The 26,098-nt window shown below is 41.4% G+C and overlaps 2 protein-coding genes across 2 annotated transcripts; one reads left to right on the forward strand and one right to left on the reverse strand.

Annotated features, from left to right (window-relative positions):
• Window positions 1-318: 318 nt before the first annotated feature.
• LOC115142853 (1,25-dihydroxyvitamin D(3) 24-hydroxylase, mitochondrial) lies at window positions 319-11,329 on the reverse strand. Its single transcript, XM_029682654.2, has 12 exons — window positions 10,951-11,329; window positions 10,597-10,787; window positions 10,385-10,478; window positions 10,203-10,296; window positions 9,834-9,925; window positions 9,182-9,293; window positions 6,654-6,805; window positions 5,819-5,985; window positions 4,914-4,992; window positions 4,609-4,806; window positions 3,117-3,228; window positions 319-694 (listed from the first exon to the last, which is right to left on the reverse strand). The coding sequence occupies exons 1-11, from the start codon at window positions 11,209-11,211 to the stop codon at window positions 3,118-3,120; spliced, it is 1,551 nt and encodes a 516-aa protein (XP_029538514.1). The 5' UTR covers window positions 11,212-11,329; the 3' UTR covers window positions 319-694; window position 3,117.
• A 12,556-nt stretch (window positions 11,330-23,885) lies between these two features.
• LOC115143768 (nuclear factor of activated T-cells, cytoplasmic 2-like) lies at window positions 23,886-25,752 on the forward strand. Its single transcript, XM_029684244.1, has 5 exons — window positions 23,886-23,891; window positions 24,625-24,827; window positions 24,933-25,105; window positions 25,412-25,552; window positions 25,745-25,752. The coding sequence occupies exons 1-5, from the start codon at window positions 23,886-23,888 to the stop codon at window positions 25,750-25,752; spliced, it is 531 nt and encodes a 176-aa protein (XP_029540104.1).
• Window positions 25,753-26,098: the final 346 nt, after the last annotated feature.

The following is a 26,098-nucleotide window of genomic DNA, read 5'->3' on the forward strand; positions in this document are numbered from 1 at the left end:
TTGACTGGATAGGAGCCCTGAGCTGAGCACAAGAGCTGGAAAGATTACCATGGAGCATTCCATGACATTTTCACATGCAAATAGCACTTGATTACTATGATATACCAAAGCCATAAATCATTAGGTCCTTAGCTTTGGTGTGTGGCTATGATACAGTTGTACTAATCTAAAACCATATTCCGCAAAGTAATTACAATTTCAAACATTGAAAATACTGCAACAAAAAGAAAAAGTGGATGAAATATATTCTCTCTAAGAATTACTATGTCTTAAATGTACATCATGTTGACACTATTATTGCACTTCATACACAATGGAAAAAATACACAAGTAGCCTTTATACATGTAATGTATATACTTTAACATACAAAGACAACATATACAAAAGTCATAATTTATTTAACATTTTCGACATAAGAACAGTTGTTTAAGATTAGTGGGCAGTAAAGTGCAGTTGTCTTACAACACAAGCTAAACGTTATTGGTCAACAAGTAGGCTAACTCTCATAGTTAATACTTTAAATTAATTTATATTAGTTTGAGGTATATGTGACAGGATTACATACAAATATATTTAGATCTGATATTTTCTCTTTGTTATTTACAGAGCAGCAATAAAGGGAGTCTCTCTGGACATTCAGGTCTAGAACTATTATCTTTCTGTAGTGAGGTCCAAATGATCTGTGTTTGAAGCCTGTTTTGGAGAAAATAACACATGGAATCAAATAAAACATTTCACAACCTGCTAGTATATGTTTTCTTATTTTTGTGGAGTTGAATGTACCTTTTTATAGTTATATATTGTGTGTTTATACAACGGGTCTAATCCTGAATGCTGATTGATTAAAACCGCATTCTAGCTGGTGTCTATTCCACAAGTGTGTGTGTGTTATATTAATTTGAGATATGAGATATATATCTATTTATACAATATACAGTACCAGTCAAAGGTTTGGACACACCTACTCATTAAAGGGCTTCTCTTTATTTTTCCTCTTCTCTACATTGTAGAATAATAGTGAAGACATCAAAACCGATGCTCATGTGTCTTGGCTGTTCTTGCCATTATATGGATTTGGTATTTTACCAAATAGGGCTATCGTCTGTATACCACCACTACCTTATCACACCACAACTGATTGGTTCAAACACATTAAGAAGGAAAGAAATTCCACAAATTCACACTAACAAGGCACAGCTGTTAATTGAAATGCATTCCAGGTGACTACCTCATGAAGCTGGTTGAGAGAATGCCAAGAATTGGCAAAGCTGTCATCAAGGCAAAGGGGGGCTACTATGAAGAATCTCAAATATAAAATATATTTTGATTTTATTAACATTTTTTTGGTTACTACATGATTCCATATGTGTTATTTCATAGTTTTGATGTCTTCACTATTATTCTACAATGTAGAAAATAGTCAAAATAAAGAAAGTAGGTGTGTCCAAATTTTTGACTGGTACTGTATATATTGTCTTTACTCTGATTTACAGTGCATTCGGAAGGTATTCAGACCCTTGACTTTCCCCCAAAATTGTTACAGCCTTGTTCTAAAATTGATTAAATATTTTTTTCCCCTCATCAATCTACTCACAATACCCCATAATGACTAAGCAAAAAAAGGTTTTTGGACATTTATAAAAAATATACAAAAAAACTACTCAAATATCACATTTACAAAAGTGTTCAAACCATTTACTCAATATTTTGTTGAAGCACCCTTGGCAGCGATTACAGCCTTGAGTTTTCTTGGGTATGACACTACAAGCTTGGCACATTAATATTTGGGGAGTTTCTCTCATTCCTCTCTGCAGATCCGCTCAACCTTTGTCAGGTTGGTTGAGGAGCGTTGCAGCACAGATATTTTCAGGTCTTTCCAGGTTCATGTCCGGGATCTGGCTGGGCCACTCAAGGACATTCAAAGACTTTTCCCGAAGCCACTCCTGTGTTCATGGCTGTGTGCTTATTGTTATTGTCCTGTTGAAATGTGAACCTTCACCCCAGTCTGAGGTCCTGAGCGCTCTGGAGCATGTTTTCATCAAGGATCTCACTATACTTTGCTCCGTTCATCTTTGTCTCGATTCTGACTAGTCTCCCAGTCCCCTGCCGCTAATAAACATCCCCACAGAAAGATGCTGCTACCACCATGCTTCACCATAGGGATGGTGCCAGGTTTCCTCCAGATGCGACGCTCGGCATTCGGGCCAAAGAGTTCAATCTTGGTTTCACCAGACCAGAGAATCTCGTTTCTCATGGTCTGAGAGTCTTTAGGTGCCTTTTTAGCCATTCCAAACGGGCTGTCATGTGCATTTTACTGAGGCGTGGCTTCTGTCTGGCCACTCTACCATAAAGGCCTGATTGGTGGAGTGCTACAGAGATGGTTGTACTTCTGGAAGGTTCTCCCATCTCCACAGAGGAACTCTAGAGCTCTGTCAGAGTGACCATCAGGTTCTTGGTCACCTCCCTGACCAAGGTTCTTCTCCCCCGATTGCTCAGTTTGGCCTGACGGCCAGCTCTAGGAAGAGTCTTGGTCGTCCCAAACATCTTCCATTTAAGAATGATGTAGGCCAATGTGTTCTTGGGGACCTTCAATACTGCAGAAATATTTTGGTACCCTTCCACAGATCTGTGCCTCGACACAATCCTGTCTTGGAGCTCTACGGACAATTCCTTCGACCTCATGGCTTGGTTTTTGCTCTGACATGGACTGTCAACTGTGGAGCCGTATATAGACAGGTGTGTGCCTTTCAAATGATGTCCAATCAATTGAATTGACCGTAGAAACATCTTAAGGATGATCAATGGAAACACGATTCACCTGAGCTTAATTTTGAGTCTCATAGCAAAGTGTCTGAATACTTATGTAAATAAGGTATTTCTGTTTTTTATTTAGAATACATTTGCAAAAATGTATAAAAACCTGTTTTTGCTTTGTCATTATGGGGTAGTGTGTGTAGATTTCTGATTATTATTAAAAACATGTATTCCATTTTAGAATAAGACTAAGGTAACAAAATGTGGAAAAGTCGAGGGGTCTGAATACTTTCCGAAGGCACTGTAAGTTTCAGTATATGTATGATTTTGAGGTATGTGCAAGGGTGAATGTTATTCTTACCTCATCGTCTAATGAAAGCCACAGGGAGTTCACGGTTGGGAACAAGCGTCCCCGAATGGATCGTTTCAACTGGTTCACTATCTGTCGCCACAATTTCATAATCTCTGATGACCTGATAGAAAGACGGGAAAAAGGAGCAATCATTAGATTATGAAGGGCATGTAAAAGGACAACCAGTATCAATTGAGGTAAGACTCACATGGTGACATAAAACCATTTTTCAAGGTTAACACACATTGCAGGACAAAGTCTTCTTGGAACTTAAAGTTATACAGTGCCTTCAGAAAATATTCATACCCCTTGACTTTTTTCACATTTTGTTGTGTTACAGCCTGAATTCAATATGAATATAATGACGAAGTGAAAACATGTTTTTAGAAATTTTTGCAAATATATTGAAAATTAAATACAGAAATATCTCATTTACATAAGTATTCACACCCCTAAGTCAATACATGTTTACATGTTAGAATCACCGTTGGCAGCAATTACAGCTGTGAGTCTTTCTGGGTAAGTCTCTACAAGTTTTGCACACCAGTATTGTACAATATTTGCACATTGTTATTTAGAAAATTATTCAAGCTCTGTCAAGTTGGTTGTTAATCATTGCTAGACAGCCATTTTCAAGTCTTGCCATAGATTTTCAAGCCGGTTTAACTCAAAACTGTCACTAGACCACTTAAGAACATTCAATGTCATCTTCATAAGCAACTCCAGTGTATATTTGTCCTTATGTTTTAAGTTATTGTCCTGCTGAAAGGTGAATTTGTCTCCCTGTGTCTGTTAGAAAGAACACTGAACCAGGTTTTTCTCTAGGTTTTTACCTGTGCCTAGCTCTATTCTGTTACCTTTTATCCTAAAACAACTCTCTAGTCCATGCCGATAGCAAGCATACTCATAACATGACGCAGTCACCACCATGCAAGAAAATATGAAGAGTGGTACTCAGTGGTGTTGGATTTATGCCAAACCTAATGCTTTGTATTCAGGACATAAAGTTAATGTCTTTGTCACGTTTTGCCGTTTTACTTTAGTGCCTTATTGCAAACAGGATGTGGTAGTCAGATGACGTAGTCATAAAAAAATTATGTTCAACATTATGATTGCACACAGAGTGAGTCCATTCAACTTATTATGTTACTTGTTTAGCAGAGGTTTACTCCTGAACTTATTTAAGCTTGCCATAACAAAGGGGTTGAAAACTTATTGAGGCATTTCAGCTTTTTATTTTGAATTAATTTGTAACAATTTCTAAAAACATAATTATTGGGGTATTGTATGTTGGCTAGTGACACAAAATATAAATTGAACCCATTTTCAATTCAGGCTAGAACACAACGTATGTGAAAAGGGACTGTACACATTGAAACCTGACGCAGGAAGACGGAGTAATATACTGTATATCGCCCACAGGTGTTAAGCCCAACCTGCGGTAATACTACAATGTTGGCAACTTGGTGGCCACTTTGGGGGCACAGGAGGTTGTTCTTACCCAGCAGAGTGCCAACTGCAGCTGTAGCTCTGCCAGACGCCGCCCAATACACATCCTCTTCCCAACACCAAACGGCACATGGGCAAAGGGGTTGATGGTACTGCTCTCTTTTAGCCAACGCTCTGGCTTAAACCGGCTGCTGTCGTGGAAGTATTCCTCATTGGCACCCTGAGCATGGCTGTTGATCATCAACACTGTCTGCAAATGAAAAATAAAAATCAATCAAATCAAATGTTAAATGAGCCGAGACTGTAATCGCCCCAACATGAGCTCTTAAATGATGGAAAACGAAGTAATCCATTTACCCCCTTGGGAATGGAGTAATCCCCCAACACAGTGTCTTTGTCTAAGGTCCGACTCGTGAAGGGAACCGACGGCGATAACCTGCAGGAATTTGAAAAAAGTGTTTGGAAATATAGTCTTGAAGCAGGAGGATACATGTAAGATCAGTTAAACATACTCAAACCTTTTTTAAAGGCAATTTGAAAGGAAAATAGCTAATTTGTCAAAATGCATTGACATTATCTGTGTGAGTTTCTGCATTAAACAACAACAAAAAACACTTGTAAATCAAAATGTCTGTATATTAAAAAAAATTGAAAAAATATTCTGTTCTATTTTATTCTGATATATCACATAGTTTGTTTTACTATAAATTAGGTGTGTGTTGTTGACTGTGATAAGGCCTTGGGAAATAAAAGTGTATTTTCTGCTAAATTAACAAAACAAGGCTATGCCATTGCACAGTAATAGGCTTCTACAAGCAAGCTCCACTGCTGAGGTTACTGCCTTTTTGAAGATTGTGTTCCACAATATAATATAACTAGTTGACTTTGTGGTTTCAATAAATCAGTCTTAAATGGCACTTGTTTTTTTATTGACTGAATATATATTGTGCAATTTAGAAATTAGGATTTGTTATCTGTCATGGTTATGATAAAAAGTACTCAAGTTCAATATATTTGAAGAAACAATGCAGAATTGCAGGAAATGGTTTAAAAATTGCAACAACAAATGTTTTATTTATTTTGGGGTTTCATTCAAAATTATTATCTTTTTTTTTTTGCGCACCCACTTTCAGACAAAGTCAAGTGCCCATGCCTCAACTAATTTGTTTTGGACTTGTGTACCGGTTTGAATGACATACAGTACACGATGACTGCAGTGTTATTGTTTTTGCGTCACATCCCAGTGGAATGTCTTACTGTACCTCATGGATTCCTTGAGGCAGGCCTTGATGTAGGGCATTCTCTGGAGGTGCTTGGCACTGGGAGTCTGACTAGCAGGCAGAACCTCTCTGATTTCTTGGAGCAGCTTCTTCTGAACGCAGGGGTTACGGGAGAGGTTGAAAATAGCCCACAGCATGCTGTTGGCAGTCTACAAAACATCAACAAAGAGAGAGAAAGAGAGAGAAAGAGAGAGAGAGAGAGAGAGAGAGAGAGAGAGAGAGAGAGAGATGTCAGACTCATTCAGAGAGATACTATATACTGCATTCCATAGAGGGGGTCCTACAGTAGATGGAGCTGAGGAACGTGAGGGGTTCCTCAAGGGCTGTTTCTGTCACATCTGGACTGCAGACCAGATTACCTCAGTCTTTGAACCACTACTATTACAGTTTGCACCTGTTTGTTTCTTCTCTCACAGGGAGGGAATACCACTTCAAGCGTAGAGTAAATGAGTTAAAACAATGTATGGGAGCAAGAAATGAAGTAAGGTGAAAGTCATCAACAATAAAGGAGTGTCATGTTTTCCCCTCTTATTTTTCAGAAAATAGAAGAGCAAAATAGGCGCTGGTGCAAGTGAATGATAAATCTGCCCCTGTTCTTGTTTGTATGATCGAGATTCAAATCCGGGTCCCGCTAAGCTAAAACCTAGGCATTAAGCAAGTCTTCAGGTGACAAGCAATGTAACTCATCACCGTTCCCTGGAAAAATTTGAGGACTATCACACTTCAGTGTTGTGACGCTAAATTATTAGCAAGGATACTCATCATGCAAGTGTGGTTCACAGAACCATCTCTGTTACATTTGTCAACTGATCCTTACCGTCTCCACTCCTCCGATCTGGAGCTCTGTGATGGCGGCGTACAGCTCTTTCTTGGACAGGTGACTGTGGCGGTAGATGTCACACAGGAAGTCGTCACTGGGCCCTGTTGCCCCTGCATGGCGCTTTATCTTCTTGTCTATGTAGACTTTGGCTGCGGACAACAACAAGAGACAAACGCGAAATAATTAACTGAAAGATTTTTTTTTTAAAGCTAGGTAACAACGACTGCATATAGTCCATTTTTAAAGCCATTCTAAAAGGTCAACTTTATTCACCAAAACATGGATTATATTTGTGAAAAGCTGTAACCAGTCATAAACAATGGTAATTGTAAACTTCTACAAACAAGTAAACGATATTTAACAAGCCATAAAATGCCCTCACTTCCACTCCCTATCGCTACTTTCAAAAGCCCTCAACCATCTCTTATCTACTGAACCTGGCCACGAGGATCATTTTTATTTATTTAACCTTTATTTAACTAGGCAAGTCACTTAAGAACAAATTCTTAATTACAATGACGTATAGGAGGGGAATGAGAGTTGAGCCCCCTTAAATGCAACACAAATCAAAATAATGCTAATGCTTTGAACTGCTACAATGGTAAAAGCTTTTTCAAAATCAGTGGAACCCAAGACTGTTCCCAGGGCAGGCCTGGTTGTAGCTAGATATGTTCGATTTGGCATCGGGGACAATTTTAGGATTTTACCTAACCCTAACTTTTTTTTCTAACTTAACCTAATTCTGCTAACATGCTTCGTTAATTCGGCTAACCTGTCATGTTAACTATCCTAACCTGCTGTGTAAGTACTCTTAACCTGCTATGAAAAGTCACTTCTGCAAGTCAAAACTGGCGGACCTGCCCTGAGAGCAGTGTGAGTATCCACTAATGCGATACAGCCCACCTCTGTGGTTTAAAAAGAAAAATCCCATTGTGACTGCACTTGTCATCCCGTGACAGTCCTGTATTTTAGTCCCTTTTCATGTGTCCCGACTTTTCTTTTTACAAGAAGGTTGTTTTGTCACCAAGGAGTATCGATTAATCCAGGCTACAAGAGTGAAGTTCTAATGACGATCGCCAAATGTCATTACACTTTGTGTTTTTGATTGGATGCAGGAATTATTTGGGTGGACTGAATGTGCGTAGGTAGCCTACTTTTTTAAGTGATTTGTTTGACAATCAGATGAAAACATCAGGACAGGTTGTGTTTTTCCTTTTTCCAATGACATGTCTTGACAATTAGGCCTTAAAGCCACACACACACACACACACACACACACACACACACACAAAATAGAGTCCCCCCCCCGCACCTGTGTATATACATATATGTGCGTGTAAGAGAGGGTGGACAGGTGCCTACAAGCCACCGGCAAAAGCAAGCAGCACAACAAACGATCTGTAGCAAGGCCCTGAGCCAACATTCCACTCCCACGTCTCCTCCTCCCCTCCATCCCTGATCCCGCTACTACAAATATTTGGCAGTGTTCTCCCCCTTAGGTCATCCGGTTTACTACAACTCTGATTGTGTTGTGTAAGAGGGGGTGAGCCAAGTTCATGGATCGCAGACAGTGGTGTAAAGTACTTAAGTAAACATGCTCAAACACTACTAAAGTAATTGTTGGGGTATCGGTACTTTATAATTTATATTTGACAACTTTTACTTCAGTGTATTCATAAATAAAATAAAAATACCTTTTACTCCATACATTTTCCGTGACACCCAAAAGTACTAGTTACATTTCGAACACTTAGCAGGACAGGAAAATGGTCCAATTCATCCCTACTGCCTCTGATCTGGCAGACTCACTAAACACAAATGCATAATTTGTAAATTATCTCTGAGTGTTGGAGTGTGCCCTGGCTATTTGTACAAAGTAAAAACAAGAAAATGGTGCTGTCTGCTTTGCTTAATATAAGGAATTTGAAATGACTTTTACATTTTGATACTTAAGTATATTTTAGAAATTACATTTACTTTGATACTTAAGTATATTTAGAACCAAATACTTTTAGACTTTTACTCAAGAAGTATATTGCTGGGTGACTTTTACTTGAGTAGTTTTCTATTAAGGTATCAATACTTTTACTCAAATATCACAATTGGGTACTTTATTCCACCACTCATCGCAGAGGCACCCGGTTCATATCTCTCTCTCTCCTATCACCTGACTGGAAATTTGCTCAAAGCGGTTCTTGGGTAATACGTCATCTGGACACGCTCCGGGTGGAAGGATTGGGGGTGTCAAGAGAGGGGTTGGAAGTGAACGTGGCAGGCATTGAGGTTTCATCAGAGGGAGAGATGACATGGAGAGGAGGTCACTTAGAGGGAGGGCAGTTGGAAGTGACTAGGGGGGGTGCTTTAGCGGTGGTTGGGTGCGATGTGGTTGCTTTAGTGGTGGTTGGGAGCGAGATCAGGGGGCATTGAGGTTTTAGGGTGAGAGAGTGTACATGGAGGGGAGGTTTCTTTAGAGAGGGATGGGGAGGGGACCGAGAGTCGGGGGGCATTGTAGGAGGAGTTTTTACCTGTACTGAATATACGGTCCCATGCCGTGGTGTGGTCCTGCCATGTTTTGGTGTTCAGTTTTTTGTGGAGCTCCACTGGCGTGACCATCATGGCGCCAAATGTGCTCATCATCTACACATCCACAGAGAGAGAGAGAGGGGAAGAGAGAGAGAGAGAGAGAGAGGGGGGGGGGGGGAAGAGAGAGAGAGAGAGACTTTAAATGTAACAATCAAATAAAGACATACAGTACATGACAATGTAACAATTTATAGTTGCAACCAGTCATTTTCAAAGTCTACCTCCAGTGTTTCAATATCAACTTATAGCACAGGACCATGGTTACTATAACAAAATGTTGTTTAAAAGATGTTGTAAATACATGCATGTCTCCTGGCTGCTGAAGATATTAGTTTGCCCCGGTAAATTCCTGCCTGCCCAGAGACCAGTTTCAGATAGTCTACTGATTCATCAGTAATTGTAGCAGTGGTGATTAGCCCACTCACTAAAGTGAACTGCACTCTATCTATAGGCTCAGAGCGATATCGCAGTATAGCTCTGTCACAAAAAGATCACTAAGATCATCCCCAAGCCAGTGGTTTTCAGCTGCACCCACAATACCTGTATCACTATATGCAGATAGTAACTGGATGTGTAAAATCAATGACCACTTACCGTCTTTATGGATGTGATAAAGGTCATAGCCTCCTCATTGACATTGTCATGCAGAAGTCCGAAGCGTTTGTCGTAGAGCACTAAGCAAATGGCTGTAATTAGATAATAAAACATTGAAAACATTAATTGAGCAACAACATGCATTAATGTGTTATTGATTTAACTTTTCCTCAGTAGCAAATCAATTATAATGTTCATTCATTCTAATAAGACTTTTACTTAATTTTGTTTAAAAAAAAATGCAATTATCATTAAAATAATTCAAATGATTTAATACATCCACATTACATATAAGCAACAATCTTTATTGTAAATATGTATATCTAGCCACAAATATGTTATTTATATTATAAACAATAGGCTACTTACTCTCCATTGACCATTTATTCAATTCGAAGTACAAGTCCACAAATTGTCCATTGTCAGTCACTTGCCCAATTCTACTAACGAAATCGACCAACACCTACATTTTGGAGACAATAAAAAGTCATTATTTGATCAAATTCACCTTGAAATGTGCAGTTTTAACGCAGGTAAATTATCTTACAAACCTGGTTTATTTTTCCATCAAGTTTCGCGACTTCTGTGGGTTTCATCAATTTCTGCTGAAACTTGCTTCTCACCCTCTGCCAGTCTTCCCCTTCCCTGAAAATCATCAGGCAATATATTCATTAGTAGGCTACGTCTGTTAAAATAGATTACCTGTGTATTTCTGTTGAGCAAATAGCAGGATATCATAGGAATACTGAAAAGTGCCAATTACAGAATAAGAAGTCCATATGCCTCGTCTCTTAAGTCTCGGTATGCTTTCCAGGGTTTGATCTCCAGACGCTGTGGGTAAGCGCTCTCCTTTCTGTAGAGTGCCTCCACTAAGCAAGGTGCGCCAATATGGACCGATTCAAAGGAGCCGAGTTTCATCCGGAAAATCTTTCCGAATTTCTTATGGTAATCAATCTAAAAGGAAGAAATATCAGACACAAAACATTTCATCCACAAATAAAAACAACTTAATTCTTTATTAAAATGTAATAAAATAAAACATCTGTCGAATTGTTTTTAGTTTTTATTCTTCATCGTATTATTCTTCTCGTTATAATGTATTTTTGTTATAATTTACCAATGCATTGTGTTGTCTTTGCAGCCCTCCTTTGAGTAGTAGTTCTATCAAACTGCCAAATAAGGGCCAGTTGGTGGGTCCAGGTATCGAGTCCAGGCTCTGAGTCTGCGAGGGAAGACTGTGTCGACAAGGCGCAACCAATGTAGCATCCTTCGGGTTCAGGACGCACACTGAAGATGTTGGCTTGAAGTGCTGCAAACCAACCGTTTTCTTTTTTAACAATTCTACTATCTGTGGTACCTTTTGGATTTGTGCCCTCATTCTCGTGCTGTGATAGGCTAATAAAGAATAAATACTGGGACACGAATCAATGTATTTGCTTTGTTGGAAACTTGGAAGTTTCAGTGTTCTCGTTTCTTGGAACTGTGACGCCTATCACAATATATATACTCTGACAATTTTATTCATAACCAATCAGGGATCGGGCTTGCATGGTGTGGAGCCCACACCATTCATTTATGGATCCAAATTGTGAGGATCGCATGACCCCAGACAGACGCAGAAAGTGCGCTTGCCTCATCACTTATAAATAAACATATCGGCCTAAACTGAAGGTGACGCAGTTCGCTTGAACCATCAGCAGTCACACTATGAGGGCATGTCAGCGATGAGGATGGCATGTTTTTGGTACCATGTTGTTGCCCTATAAAAGTGCTTACTCACTGAGTGTCAGTTGCCATCGTAAGAACCTTGAACCTTGAGAAATATTTGCTGGAGTGCTTAGGGGGAGCATGTGGGTTTTGTAATCCCCTAACACAGGAGCACACACATGGGTACATGTACATAGTGCACACAAAACACAAACACACATGCATGACACTGACCAGTGGCGATTTTAGCATGTAAATCTTGGTGGGGGCAACACAAAAAAAAGTGGGATGCATACCAGCAAAGCCACTACACAATACAGCACTAAACAATACATTAATTGCTGCTAACCACTGCTACACCTGGTTATCAGCAGAGCCCTGTCTGACAGCGAAACAGTTCATTCAGCCTCGTTTCCCGCTTTAAAAAAAACATAGCTGATATGGCTGACTTGCTTAAATAAATGTGGTTTCTAATGACAATTGAGATGTACTTGCTATGGCAGCCTAGTGGTTAGAGCGTTGGACTAGCAACCGAAAGGTTGCAAGTTCGTAATCCCCGAGCTGACAAGGTACAAATCTGTCGTTCTGCCCCTGAACAGGCAGTTAACCCACTGTTCCTAGGCCGTCATTGAAAATAAGAATTTGTTCTTAACTGACTTGCCTAATAAAATAAAGGTAAATAAGGGCACGACGAGCGGATAAGAGACATTCCGTAATTTCGATTAAGACATTACATGCGAGCGTGACGACGGACGTAGTCAATATAACTATTTGTTCAGCACTTTTGAAATGTACAGCAACAGAATTCAGATCATGGGCCGTTCTTACAGTGTTCTCCCTGTACACCAAATCAGAACCATAGGATAAATAAAGGGGGCAAATAAGCAGCCAATGAAAGCTCTTACAATATTGGATGACTACATCCAACATACTACATATCTCTAAAACAGGTTATAGGCTACATGTGCACCACCAAGTTGGAACAGTAGGTGAACTTAAGAGGTGAAAAAATACCAAATGATTCGGGTGGGGCACATTGAACGCTGTTTGGGTATTTGGATGTCAAAAAATATACACGTCAAATAACACTATTTGACTCATTAAATAAGCTTTTATTTTGACATGTCAAATAACACAATTCTATTATAGAATGTTGTGTGTGCTGAATTTGCACATGCACGCCAAGCGCCACCACTACTATCAGTAGGACTGTCAAAGCTGTACAAAAGAAAGTCTGCAAACAATCACACACTGGCCATGAACGATGTGTTTACAATACCGCATTGGTGAAAATAGACCAAATTATTAGTGTGAGGCACATGGCTACTAACAGCATACAACACAACATACACTTAGTATTACTTTCTTATACATATCGAATACATATCGCCCTGGCATATTACATAATTTATGCAGCAGCATACAATACATTTTTTAAGGATCGTAACATTTCTTAAATTTTTGCCTAAAATGACATGCCCAAATCTAACTGCCTGTAGCTCAGGACCTGAAGCAAGGATATGCATCTTCTTGATTCCATTTGAAAGGAAACACTTTGAAGTTTGTGGAAATGTGAAATTCATGTAGGAGAATATAACACATTAGATCTGGTAAAAGATAATACAAACATAAAAACCTGCATTTCTTTTCTCCATCATCTTTGAAATGCAAGAGAAAGGCCATAATATAATATTGCAGTTTAGGTGCAGTTTAGATTTGGGCCACTAGATGGCAGCAGTGTGCGCGCAAAGTTTCAGATTGATCCAGTGAAGCATTGTAATACTGGACAATATTTTGTATCAAGTCTGCCCAAATGTGCCAAATTGGTCAATATACATTTTGTCCTGAGCCTTGACATATAGACTCACTTTCACACATCTAGATGGCCGGGCGGGGTCGGTGTGGAGCCAGAGACAGCAGCGGTTCAAACTGTAGAACCCAGTTCCTACATTTGAATATAAAAATTGATTTTATCAAACAGAACTATGCTACATTTTATCTCTGGGACACTCATGATGACAAATCAGAGCAAGATTACTGAATGTACGTACATGATTTACCTTCGGAGGTGAATGTAACAAATCAGTTGTTTTTTGTCGTTGTGCACTCTCCTCAAACAATAGTATGGTATTTCTTCCCCTGTAATAGCTACTGTAAATTGGACAGTGCAGTTAGATTCACAAAAAATGTAAACTTTCTGCCCATATAAGACATGACTATGTCCTGGAAAGTTGGCTGTTACTTACAACTGTCATGCTAATCACATTAGTGCATGTTAGCTCAACCGTCCCGTAATAGGGACATCGATCCCGTAGAGGTTTTAAATTTGTGGGCAAATTTTGTCATCAAACTTTGTCATCAAAGTCTGGCATTCTCTGTATTTATGGTGGGAACTCAGGGGGGAAAAAACACAGCCACTCCACTGAATAGCAGGCTAGTGATTGCTTTGCAGTGCTTGCAGTTAGCCACTGATTCCTTGTTGAATTAGTGATTTCCACCTTGTTGTGTAATGGGTCCATGTCCAATGGCCGATGAGCACTGATACGTTTTTGCACCTGTTTCCAAATCCTCGTGACAATTATAGACAGAAATACTCCTCGGTTTCACCAGCTGTCCAGGTAGCTGGTCCGCAGACGAAGAAGCCGGATGTGGAGGTCCTGGGCTGACGTGGTTACACATGGTGTCACGACTTCTGCCGAAGTTGGCTCCCCTGCCTGTTTGGGCGGTGCTCGGCGATCGTCGTCACCATCCTACTAGCCACTACCGATCCCTTTTTCGTTTGTCTGTTGGTTTTGTCTTATTAGTTTCACCTGTGTGTATTTTAGTTTAATTAGCGTCCTTATATATAGTAGGTTGTCCCGCCCTTGTTTTGTGCGGAATGGTTTTTGTTATCCTGTTATATGGTGGTTTTTCGTGTGTTTTATTCTCCGGACTATTTTGGTCCTGTGTTTGGGCTGGGTATTTTATTTGCCCTGTGTGTTGGCGTGACCGTCGTTTGTGCGCCAGAGAATAAACTGACAAATAACTGAAACCTGCTCTCTGTGCCTGATTCCACCCACCTTCGTAATTCGTGACACATGGTCTGTGGTTGTGAAGCTGGTTGGACGTACTGCCAAATTCTTTAAAACAATGTTGGAAGCGTCTTATGGTAGAGAAATTAACATTCAAATCTCTGGCAACAGCTCTGGTGGAGATTCCTGCAGTCAGCATGCCAATTGCACGCTCCCTCAACTTGAGACGTCTGTTGCATTGTGTTGTGACAAAACGGCACATTTTAGTCCCAGGTGTGGCATATCAAAAAGCTGTGTAATGATCATGCTGTTTAATCAGCTTTTTGATATGCCACACCTGTCAGGTGGGTGGATTATATTAGAAAAGGAGAAATGCTCACTGACAGGGATGTAAACAAATTGGGCACAACATTTGAGAGAAGCAAGCTTTTTGTGAGTATGGAATATTTCTGTGATTTTTTTTATTTTAGCGCATGAAACTTGGGACCAACACTACATGTGTTTATATTTTTGTTTAGTTAAATTACCATTGGGGTACAATTAGGACTACAATAATGGTGTCTCAGTTTATCTAATCTGCTGTCCCAGTCTACCAAATGCAAACTGAAAATATGTACACAAATGGGTGTGTCATGCCTCCTGTGAATATGATATCAAACATTTGTTTTTTGTGTGTGTGATTAGGAAACATCTTAAGGATTTCAGAAACGTTTCATGTGTTGAGATACTATTTTGGATAGATGTCGAAAGAGGTCACAGAAGACAGAAATGCAAAAGATGTCCCACTTATTCCGATATCATCCTACATCATCGGAGGTCGTTCCACACACTATTAATAGGCATTTTGCCACCTGACTGAGGAAACAAAATAGATCTCTGTCACCTGTTTTTCCGCAAGGATCATTAACCTTTTGTAGGGTGGCAAGCTTTGACGCTGCATGTTGTCTGGCTGTTTTGGAAGCACTCCCAGTTTCCCACTCTGTTTTTCTACACGGTCAATGACCCATCGAGTAGGTGTGCTTTCTTTCTCACTTTGAAGAGGTTATGTGACAATGAGGAGAAGAGATACACAGTTACTGACATGGACTGGGGTCTTCTCGAGGGAGTCGTAGAGAATTGACAGAAGAGGCCCATTGAAAGTCACATGCCTAATTTACTTAAGTTAATTCTTAATGTAGCACCAGTGCAGAACGTCATCTGACATGACACACACAAACACAGTATTACCCTGAGAGTGACAGTGCCCACCTCTGTCAGATGTCCTTCTTTCTCTCTTTATGACCGCCTCATTAAAAGATGAAAGCGCTTAGGAGCTTCATGTTGCATGCTGGAAAGTGAGGGTTGTTTACCTCATTGTGACAGACAAGTTCAGATAACAGTGTTATGACAACTGGTGTACTGTGTAACATAGCTTACACTTCTCATTTAAGTTTTGTTGAGATTCTTCTGTATTTGGTGTCTCATTCATAAAGAGATAAAAGAAAAGTATTGCTACGAAGGGGACTTTTCAGAGATGGACAAATATGGCAGGACAATTGTCACTCACTCTGTGAAAAACATTCCTTGGTGTGTACAGTAACAATCTCAGGTTTAATTGGGGGAGTGGAAAATGTTGCTCAATGTGGTAGTAAATACTTACAGCGCACATGCTCAGGAACTCACATGCTCAGGAACTCACATGCTCAGGAACTCACATGCTCAGGAACTCACATGCTCAGGAACTCACATGCTCAGGAACGCACATGCTCAGGAACGCATATGCTCAGGAACTCACATGCTCAGAAAGTGAGATTTACAGACAAAAGAAGACAAACATGTTGGGACAGTACAATAACCCAGCCATGCATATTCCCCACTCAGAGACCCACCATGGAAGCATGTGTGTACATGTGCACCGAAGTGTGTTCCATGTAAGTATAAACACATATACACGTGGGGCATTGTCCCCAACCCGTTTTGTGTTTACAATCTCCTCTCTGGCAACCAAAAAAACTCCCCACCACTCACAGCACAGGTTAGTTACAACACCTGTCTGACTTTGGTGCTAGAAAGCAGGCAATGCCAAGGCAGATAAAAATGTGTTTCATGCTTTTTTAACTAGCAGTGACATAGCGAGTTGTTTTCTAAAGTGCAGGCTGCATCTGCTCAACTCTTCCCACGCAGTTAAGCTTGGGGAGGGTGATGGGGGTGGGGGTGAGGGGGGTAATGGAGACACTACTTTGTTATGAGGCCCTGTGTGTGCGCTTGCGAAGAACCAGGTTCAGGAGGGTGCTTGTGTTCCCCGCTCTGAACTCCTGCACCCTTTAGCGAACGAGAGCGAGAGGGAGGGAGAGAAAGAGGGTGAGTGAGCGAGTAAGATAACATGCACCGTTTGACCTTGCTGCCAACGGAGTGGAAAACTGTGGTGGTGTGCCCCTCCATCTGTGATACGTTCCACACCGGGCCTCTAGCCTCATTTGCATTGATGTGACAACAACACCCATCCCCTCCCGCATTGAAACCCCCTCACCTGTGATAAGGGAGAGCTGGTGCCAGGTGTATCTCCAGAGTAGGAGAAGTCATCCTCTGTGCTCCCCAATAGGAAAGTGTTATTATGCTTTGTGTGCCAATCGCTACGATTACAACATGCTTCCCGCAATATCAAACCAGAACAGGGTTCACTTTGAGAAATACCACCCACCTCTAAGGGAACTATGCAGGCAGTGGGCGGCATTTACTAAGACAAGCATTTGGCCAGCAGGCCGGTAGTTTGAGACCCCTTGATCTACGGCTAAAGTTTGCTAACTCTGGCTCTCGTGTCTCCAGGTTGGTGAAGTCATAACTATGACATGAGTGCCGTTGTATTCGGCACAACTCTTTAACCAATGAGATTTTAGTTAGCCGGCTAAGCAAGCTAGCGTTGCTAATAATACGTTATTTGTGATGCTTACAGTTGAAGTCAGAAGTTTACATACACCTTAGCCAAATACATTTAAACTCAGTTTTTCACATTTCCTGACATTTAATCCTAGTAAAAATTAGGATCAGTTAGGATCACCACTTTATTTTAACAATGTGAAATGTCAGAATAATAGTAGAGAGAATTATATATTTCAGCTTTTATTTATTTCATCACATTCCCAAAAATGTACATACACTCAATAAGTATTTGGTAGCATTGCCTTTAAAATTGTTTGTCTTGGGTCAAATGTTTCGGGTAGCCTTCCACAAGCTTCCCACAATAAGTTGGGTGAACTTTGGCCCATTCCTCCTGACAGAGCTGGTGTAACTGAGGCAGGTTTGTAGGCCTCCTTGCTCGCACACGCTTTTTCAGTTCTGCCCACAAACTTTCTATAGGAATGAGGTTAGGGCTTTGTGATGGCCACTCCAATACCTTGACTTTGTTGTCCTTAAGCCATTTTGCCACAACTTTGGAAGTATGCTTGGGGTCATTGTCCATTTGGATGACCCATTTGCGACCAAGCTTTAACTTCCTGACTGATGTCTTGAGATGTTGCTTCAATATATCCACGTAATTTTCCTACCTCATGATGCCATCTAGTTTGTGAAGTGCACCAGTCCCTCCTGCAGCAAAGCACCCACACAACATGATGCTGCCACCTCCGTGCTTCACGGTTGTGATGGTGTTCTTTGGCTTGCCAAATAGTTCTCTGGTCTGATGAAACAAAAATAGGACATTTATCCAAAAAGTACGATCTTTGTCCCCATGTGCAATTGCAAACCGTAGTCTGGCTTTTTATGGTGATTTTGGAGCAGTGACTTCTTCCTTGCTGAGCGGCCTTTCAGGTTATGTCGATATAGGACTTGTTTTACTGTGCATATAGATACTTTTGTACCTGTTTCCTCGAGCATCTTCAAAGTCCTTTGCTGTTGTTCTAGGATTGATTTATACTTTTTGCACCAAAGTACGTTCATCTCTAGGAGACAGAACACATCTTCTTCCTGAGCAGTATGATGGCTGCGTGGTCCCATGGTGTTTATACTTGCGTACTATCATTGGAAAGATGAATGTGGTACCTTCAGGTGTTTGAAAATTGCTCCCAAGGATGAACCAGACTTGTTTTCTGTGGTCTTGGCTGACTTATTTTGATTTTCCCATGATGTCAAGCAAAGAGGCACTGAGTTTGAAGGTAGGCCTTGAAATACATCTACAGGTACACCTCCAATTGACTCAAATGATGTCAATTAGCCTATCAGAAGCTTCTAAAGCCATGACATCAATTTCTGGAATTTTCAAAGCTGTTTAAAGGCACACTAAACTTAGTGTATGTAAACTTCTGACCCACTGGAATTGTGACCCACATCGTGCACCACTCCCTAGCATTCTCCTCGCCAATGTCCAGTCTCTTGACAACAAGGTTGATGAATTCCGAGCAAGGGTAGCATTCCAGAGGGACATCAGAGACTGTAACGTTCTTTGCTTCACGGAAACATGGCTCACTGGAGAGACGCTATCGGAGACGGTGCAGCCAGCTGGTTTCTCCACGCATCGCGCCGACAGAAACAAACATCTTTCTGGTAAGAAGAGGGGCGGGGGCGTATGCTTTATGGTTAACGTGACGTGGTGTGGCCAAAACAACATACAGGAACTCAAGTCCTTCTGTTCACCTGATTTAGAATTCCTCACAATCAAATGTAGACCGCATTATCTACCAAGGGAATTCTCTTCGATTATAATCACAGCCGTATATATTCCCCCCAAAGCAGACACATTGATGGCTCTGAACGAACTTTATTTGACTCTTTGCAAACTAGAATCCATATATCCGGAGGCTGCATTCATTGTAGCTGGGGATTTTAACAAGGCTAATCTGAAAACAAGACTCCCTAAATTTTATCAGCATATCGATTGCGCAACCAGGGCTGGAAAAACCTTGGATCATTGCTATTCCAACTTCCGCGACGCATATAAGGCCCTGCCCCGCCCTCCTTTCGGAAAAGCTGACCACGACTCCATTTTGTTGATCCCTGCCTACAGACAGAAACTAAAACAAGAAGCTCCCGCGCTGGTCCGACCAATCCGATTCCACACTCCAAGACTGCTTCCATCACGTGGACTGGGATATGTTCCGTATTGCGTCAGACGACAACATTGACGAATACGCTGATTCGGTGTGCGAGTTCATTAGAACGTGCGTTGAAGATGTCGTTCCCATAGCAACGATTAAAACATTCCCAAACCAGAAACCGTGGATTGATCGTGGATTGATGGCAGCATTCGCGTGAAACTGAAAGCGCGAACCACTGCTTTTAATCAGGGCAAGGTGACTGGAAACATGACCGAATACAAACAGTGTAACTATTCCCTCCGCAAGGCAATCAAACAAGCTAAGCATCAGTATAGAGAAAAAGTAGAATCTCAATTCAACGGCTCAGACACAAGAGGTATGTTGCAGGGTCTACAGTCAATCACGGATTACAAAAAGAAAACCAGCACCGTCACGGACCAGGATGTCTTGCTCCCAGGCAGACTAAATAACTTTTTTGCCCGCTTTGAGGTCAATACAGTGCCACTGGCACTGCCCGCAACTAAAACATGCGGACACTCCTTCACTGCAGCCGATGTGAGGAAAACATTTAAACGTGTCAACCTTCGCAAGGCTGCAGGCCCAGACGGCATCCCCAGCCGCGCCCTCAGAGCATGCGCAGACCAGCTGGCTGGTGTGTTTACGGACATATTCAATCAATCCCTATCCCAGTCTGTTGTTCCCACATGCTTCAAGAGGGCCACCATTGTTCCTGTTCCCAAGAAAGCTAAGGTAACTGAGCTAAACGACTACCGCCCCGTAGCACTCACTTCCGTCATCATGAAGTGCTTTGAGAGACTAGTCAAGGACCATATCACCTCCACCCTACCTGACACCCTAGACCCACTCCAATTTGCTTACCGCCCAAATAGGTCCACAGACGATGCAATCTCAACCACACTGCACACTGCCCTAACCCATCTGGACAAGAGGAATACCTATGTGAGAATGCTGTTCATCGACTACAGCTCGGCATTTAACACCATAGTGCCCTCCAAGCTCGTCATCAAGCTCGAGACCCTGGGTCTCGACCCCGCCCTGTGCAACTGGGTACTGGACTTCCTGACGGGCCGCCCCCAGGTGGTAAGGGTAGGCAACAACATCTCCACCCCGCTGATCCTCAACACTGGGGCCCCACAAGGGTGCGTTCTGAGCCCTCTCCTGTACTCCCTGTTCACCCACGACTGCGTGGCCACGCACGCCTCCAACTCAATCATCAAGTTTGCGGACGACACAACAGTGGTAGGCTTGATTACCAACAACGACGAGACGGCCTACAGGGAGGAGGTGAGGGCCCTCGGAGTGTGGTGTCAGGAAAATAACCTCACACTCAACGTCAACAAAACTAAGGAGATGATTATGGACTTCAGGAAACAGCAGAGGGAACACCCCCCTATCCACATCGATGGAACAGTAGTGGAGAGGGTAGTAAGTTTTAAGTTCCTCGGCGTACACATCACAGACAAACTGAATTGGTCCACCCACACAGACAGCATCGTGAAGAAGGCGCATCAGGTTGTCACCAAAAGCACTCACAAACTTTTACAGATGCACAATCGAGAGCATCCTGTCGGGCTGTATCACCGCCTGGTACGGCAACTGCTCCGCCCACAACCGTAAGGCTCTCCAGAGGGTAGTGAGGTCTGCACAACGCATCACCGGGGGCAAACTACCTGCCCTCCAGGACACCTACACCACCCGATGTCACAGGAAGGCCATAAAGATCATCAAGGACAGCAACCACCCGAGCCACTGCCTGTTCACCCCGCTATCATCCAGAAGGCGAGGTCAGTACAGGTGCATCAAAGCTGGGACCGAGAGACTGAAAAACAGCTTCTATCTCAAGGCCATTAGACTGTTAAACAGCCACCACTAACATTGAGTGGCTGCTGCCAACACACTGACTCAACTCCAGCCACTTTAATAATGGGAATTGATGGGAAATTATGTAAAATATATCACTAGCCACTTTAAACAATGCTACCTAATATAATGTTTACATACCCTACATTAATCATCTCATATGTATACGTATATACTGTACTCTATATCATCTACTGCATCCTTATGTAATATATGTATCACTAGCCACTTTAACTATGCCACTTTGTTTACATACTCATCTCATATGTATATCCTGCACTCAATACCATCTACTGTATCTTGCCTATGCCGCTCTGTACCATCACTCATTCATATATCTTTATGTACATATTCTTTATCCCCTTACACTTGTGTCTATAAGGTAGTAGTTTTGGAATTGTTAGCTAGATTACTTGTTGGTTATTACTGCATTGTCGGAACTAGAAGCACAAGCATTTCGCTACACTCGCACTAACATCTGCTAACCATGTGTATGTGACAAATAAAAATTTGATTTGATTTGAGTGGGTGTGTGGTCCAAGTCTGGGTTTACGGGCCTATTTTCCAAGTTTAAAAGGATAAACATTCAACATTGGCCATGCTGTCACTCCAGCATCCCTTCTGCTGCACTCTAAACAACTGGAAACTCAGAACTGGGAAATCTCAGACTTCAGTGAGTTCAAGACAACTGGGAACTCTGAAAAAGTTAGACTGGGAAAATACATTTTGAATGGTCATCCAACTTGGAATTCTAAGTTGGGAACTCGGGCCTCTTTCTAGAGCTCCGACCTGAAGATTACTGACGTCATGGATCAACCTTGTTTTTTTCCACGTTCCCAGTTGTCTTGAAAGCACCATAAATCCAGAGAATGACAGACTTTGATGACAACATTTCCCCACGAAGGACCACCGCTCCAACTTCCTGTTCAAGTGAGCACAGCACAACAAGGTGAGTAAAAACTGTATTGCATGCTGCTGCATAAATGATGTAATATGCCAGGGAGATATGTATAATGTAGCTAAGAAAGTAATGCTAAGAGTATGTTTCTGTAGTAAGCTGTTAGTAGCCCATGTGTCTCACCCTTATTATTTTGTCCCTTTTCCCCTCTTAACTTAACCTACTGTTCTGACTTGGTGGTGCACACGTAGCCTATAGCCTGTTTTAGAGAAATGTCATTGTCTGCTTATATGCCCCCTTTATTTATCATTTGTATCTGACTTGGTGTACAGGGAGAATGCTGTAAGAACGGACCATGTTCTGAATTCTGTTGCTGTACATTTTAAAAGTGCTGAACAAATAGTTATAATGACTACGTATATATAATTTCGCACGCTCATTAATGTCTTAATCGAAATTACAGATTGCCTTTAATCCCCCTTATGCCATAGTTTGTAGGTCTCAATTGACAACAGAAACCACATTTGTTTAAGCAAGTCAGCCAAATCAGCTATGTTCTTTTTAAAGGCAATAAATTAAGCTGAATTAATTGTTTCTCTGTCAGACAAGGATCTACTGATAGCCAGGTGTAGCAGTGGTAAGGTTTTGGGACTGCTGTTGGGACAGCTTTATGTAGGCCCTAACAGTTTGTGGGCACTGTATGTCACCATTATAGTGCAATTATTGTATTGTTTAGTGTTGTGTTTGTTGTATAGTGTCTTTGCTGGCATGCATCTAAACTCTTTTTTTGAGTTTTCCCCACCAAGATGTACATGCTAAAATCGCCAATGTGAACAGTAGCACCACCCACTGGATTAGTAACTTGTTGTATGTCATGAATGAAATAGGCCAACAGCTTTCCATATACTGCAAGTTTATCAATTCCACTTGTGACAGAAAGCAGCCAAGTCAGTTATATTATGTTATTATGTTTTCAGGCTCAGTCAATCATATCATGTCGCATCTAAAACATAAAGGTAACTGTGTCAAATGATTCTGAAATAATAGGTCTATTAATAGTGAAGTAGTTCTAGAGTTTTGTTACACCTGAAATGCAAAACGCAGTAGCCATTTCAGTGTCTTTTATTTTATTCAGCAACATTCCAAAACATTTGATACAAAGTTGCATCACCACTGAATCATCCGCCTCAATTAGTCTATGCAACAGCTTAAAAGCAGGAAGCCATATCGACTGATTTAAAAAAAAATTGTCGCTGTCAAATTTCATTGGAACCATTATCCTTGACTTTTGATGTTGCAATTTGGTTGAGAGAACGTGCAGTTTATATCGTTGGGAAAGTAAACCCATTTAATGCAACTATTGGTGTTTTGTCATTCTTTTCATTTTGATAAACAATTTACATGCGTGGGATGACTTCCATCTACGAAGAGAATGATCCAAATTCTTTGGAGCTTGTGGAAGGTCTTGGTCAAGATAACAGTGAAGAGGAGTTGGACTTTTCCTACCTGTTTTTGTACAACCCATCTGAGGATGATTTTCGCGGGAATGAAGGTAAGGCTGCAAGCATTTTCCAGAAGTGCAGTCAATCATGTGTTCCAACGAATCTTTTGGGGTTAAAATAATAAAGGTTCATGGATTTAGACATGAGTGCTACTGGTCTGTAGTTAATTAGGCAGGTTACCTTAGTGTTCTTGGGCACAGGGACTATGGTGGTTTGCTTGAAACATGTTGGTATTACAGACTCAAAGGGAAAGGCTGAAAATATCAATGAAGACACTTGCCAGTTGGTCAGCGCATGCTTGGAGTACACATCCTGGTAATCCATCTGGCCCTGCAGCCTTGTGAATGTTGACCTGTTTAAAGGTCTTAATCACATCAGCTGCGGGGAGTGTGATCACACAGTTGTCCGTTACAGCTGGCGCTCTCATGCATGTTTCAGTATTACTTGCCTCGAAGCGAGCATAAAAGTAATTTAGCTCGTCTGGAAGGCTCGTGTCACTGGGCAGCTCTCGCCTGTACTTCCCTTTATAGTCTGTAATAGTTTGCAAGCCCTGCCACATCCAACGAGCGTCGGAGCTGCTGTAGTATGATTTGATCTTAGTCCTGTATTGACACTTTGCCTGTTTGATGGTTCGTCGGAGGGCATAGCGGGATTTCTTATAAGCTTCCGGGTTAGAGTAAGGAAACTTTTAAGATATCCCGCTATGCCCTCTGTCGAACCAATCCCAAACAGACGTGGCAGATTCCAGTATTAATGGTTAAACTGTTTGTTTGTTGTTGACAGCTTCATGGGTACAGAGGCAAAGCTCCACTGGGTCTGCTGGTGTTCATCGGAACAGCTGACAAGAGGCTCCTCAAGCCCCATGCCTTCTACCATGTGCACCGCATCATGGGGAAAACCGTCACCACCCCTAGCAACGAGATAATGGTCAATAGCACCAACATCCTGGAGATCCCTCTGGAGCCCAAGAACAACATGAGAGCAGTGTAAGGAGAGCTGCCACATTAGAGACAGTGCAGTACACACACAGATGTTTTCAGAGCTAGGTTATAAAATAATTAATCAAATAAATGTTCACTTCCCATGTAAAGGATTGACTGTGCTGAGATCCTAAAGCTGAGAAACGCTGACATTGAGCTGAGGACAGGAGAGACAGACATCGGACGGAAGAACACCTGTGTCCGTCTGGTATTCCGGGTCCATATTCCCCATCCAGGAGGACAGTATGTCTCTCTTCAAGTGGCCTCCCTTCCCATTGAGTGTTGTAAGTTAACTTTTGTTCCAGCAACCTGATTTATAACTACTGCAAATAATAATAATAATAATAATAATAAACTGCAGAGCAATTTAATCCAAACCTTTTCTTCAGTAATGTAATGTTATATAAGGATTATATGACTGGAATTTAGTAAACTGCCTTCCTGTCTATATGTCTTCCTGTCTTTTTGAAATATTAGTTATTTTGCTCACAGCGATTTGCTTGTGCAAAATGTCACCCCCGGATTGTAAATAATGTACTCCTATGGTTCTTCTAATGTTCTCCTAATGATATTCTACTGTGGTTCCACAGCCCAGAGGTTGGCCCACCAGCTTCCCACTGTAGAGAGTCAGGACGTAGACCGCTGCTCGGTTCTAGGGGGGCAGCAGATGATACTGACCGGACAGAACTTCACCTCTTATTCCAAGGTGGTGTTCACGAAGAATACACCTGGTGAGGAATTTCCAATCAATCAATCAAATATACAAAGCCCTTTTTACATCAGCAGTTGGGCTTTACATGAACCTGGTCTAGACTCCAAAGAGCAAGCAAAAGCAAATCATTGTATCTAGTAATGGCATCTTTAGTATGACTCTGCCAGGAATCAAATCCCAACCTTCTGATCTCTGACTCTCAAACCACAAGGCCACTGACTTTGTACAGCAGTAGTTGATAACTATTGTGTAATAGTTGTCCTATTGAGAAGTCAATTCCCAGAACATTTGCTCTAGATAACAGGTTTACAGTGACGCACTACTCCCAAGTTCAAACAGTCACAAAATAGGGATGCACTGCACATGCTCAAATAACAGCAGAAATGAAAAAAAATGACTAGATCAAAATGTTCTGTAATATTCAATCATATGCCATTTAGGAGACAATTTTTTCAAAAGCAACCTTACAGTACAGTGTATGTATGTGATCCCTGTAGGGATTGAAGCCATGATCTTAGCATGGCCAGCTATATGCTCTTACTAACTGAGCCACATAGGGCCTACA

The sequence above is a fragment of the Oncorhynchus nerka genome, linkage group LG15 (genome assembly GCF_034236695.1).
Source record: "Oncorhynchus nerka isolate Pitt River linkage group LG15, Oner_Uvic_2.0, whole genome shotgun sequence".
NCBI lineage: Eukaryota > Metazoa > Chordata > Actinopteri > Salmoniformes > Salmonidae > Oncorhynchus > Oncorhynchus nerka.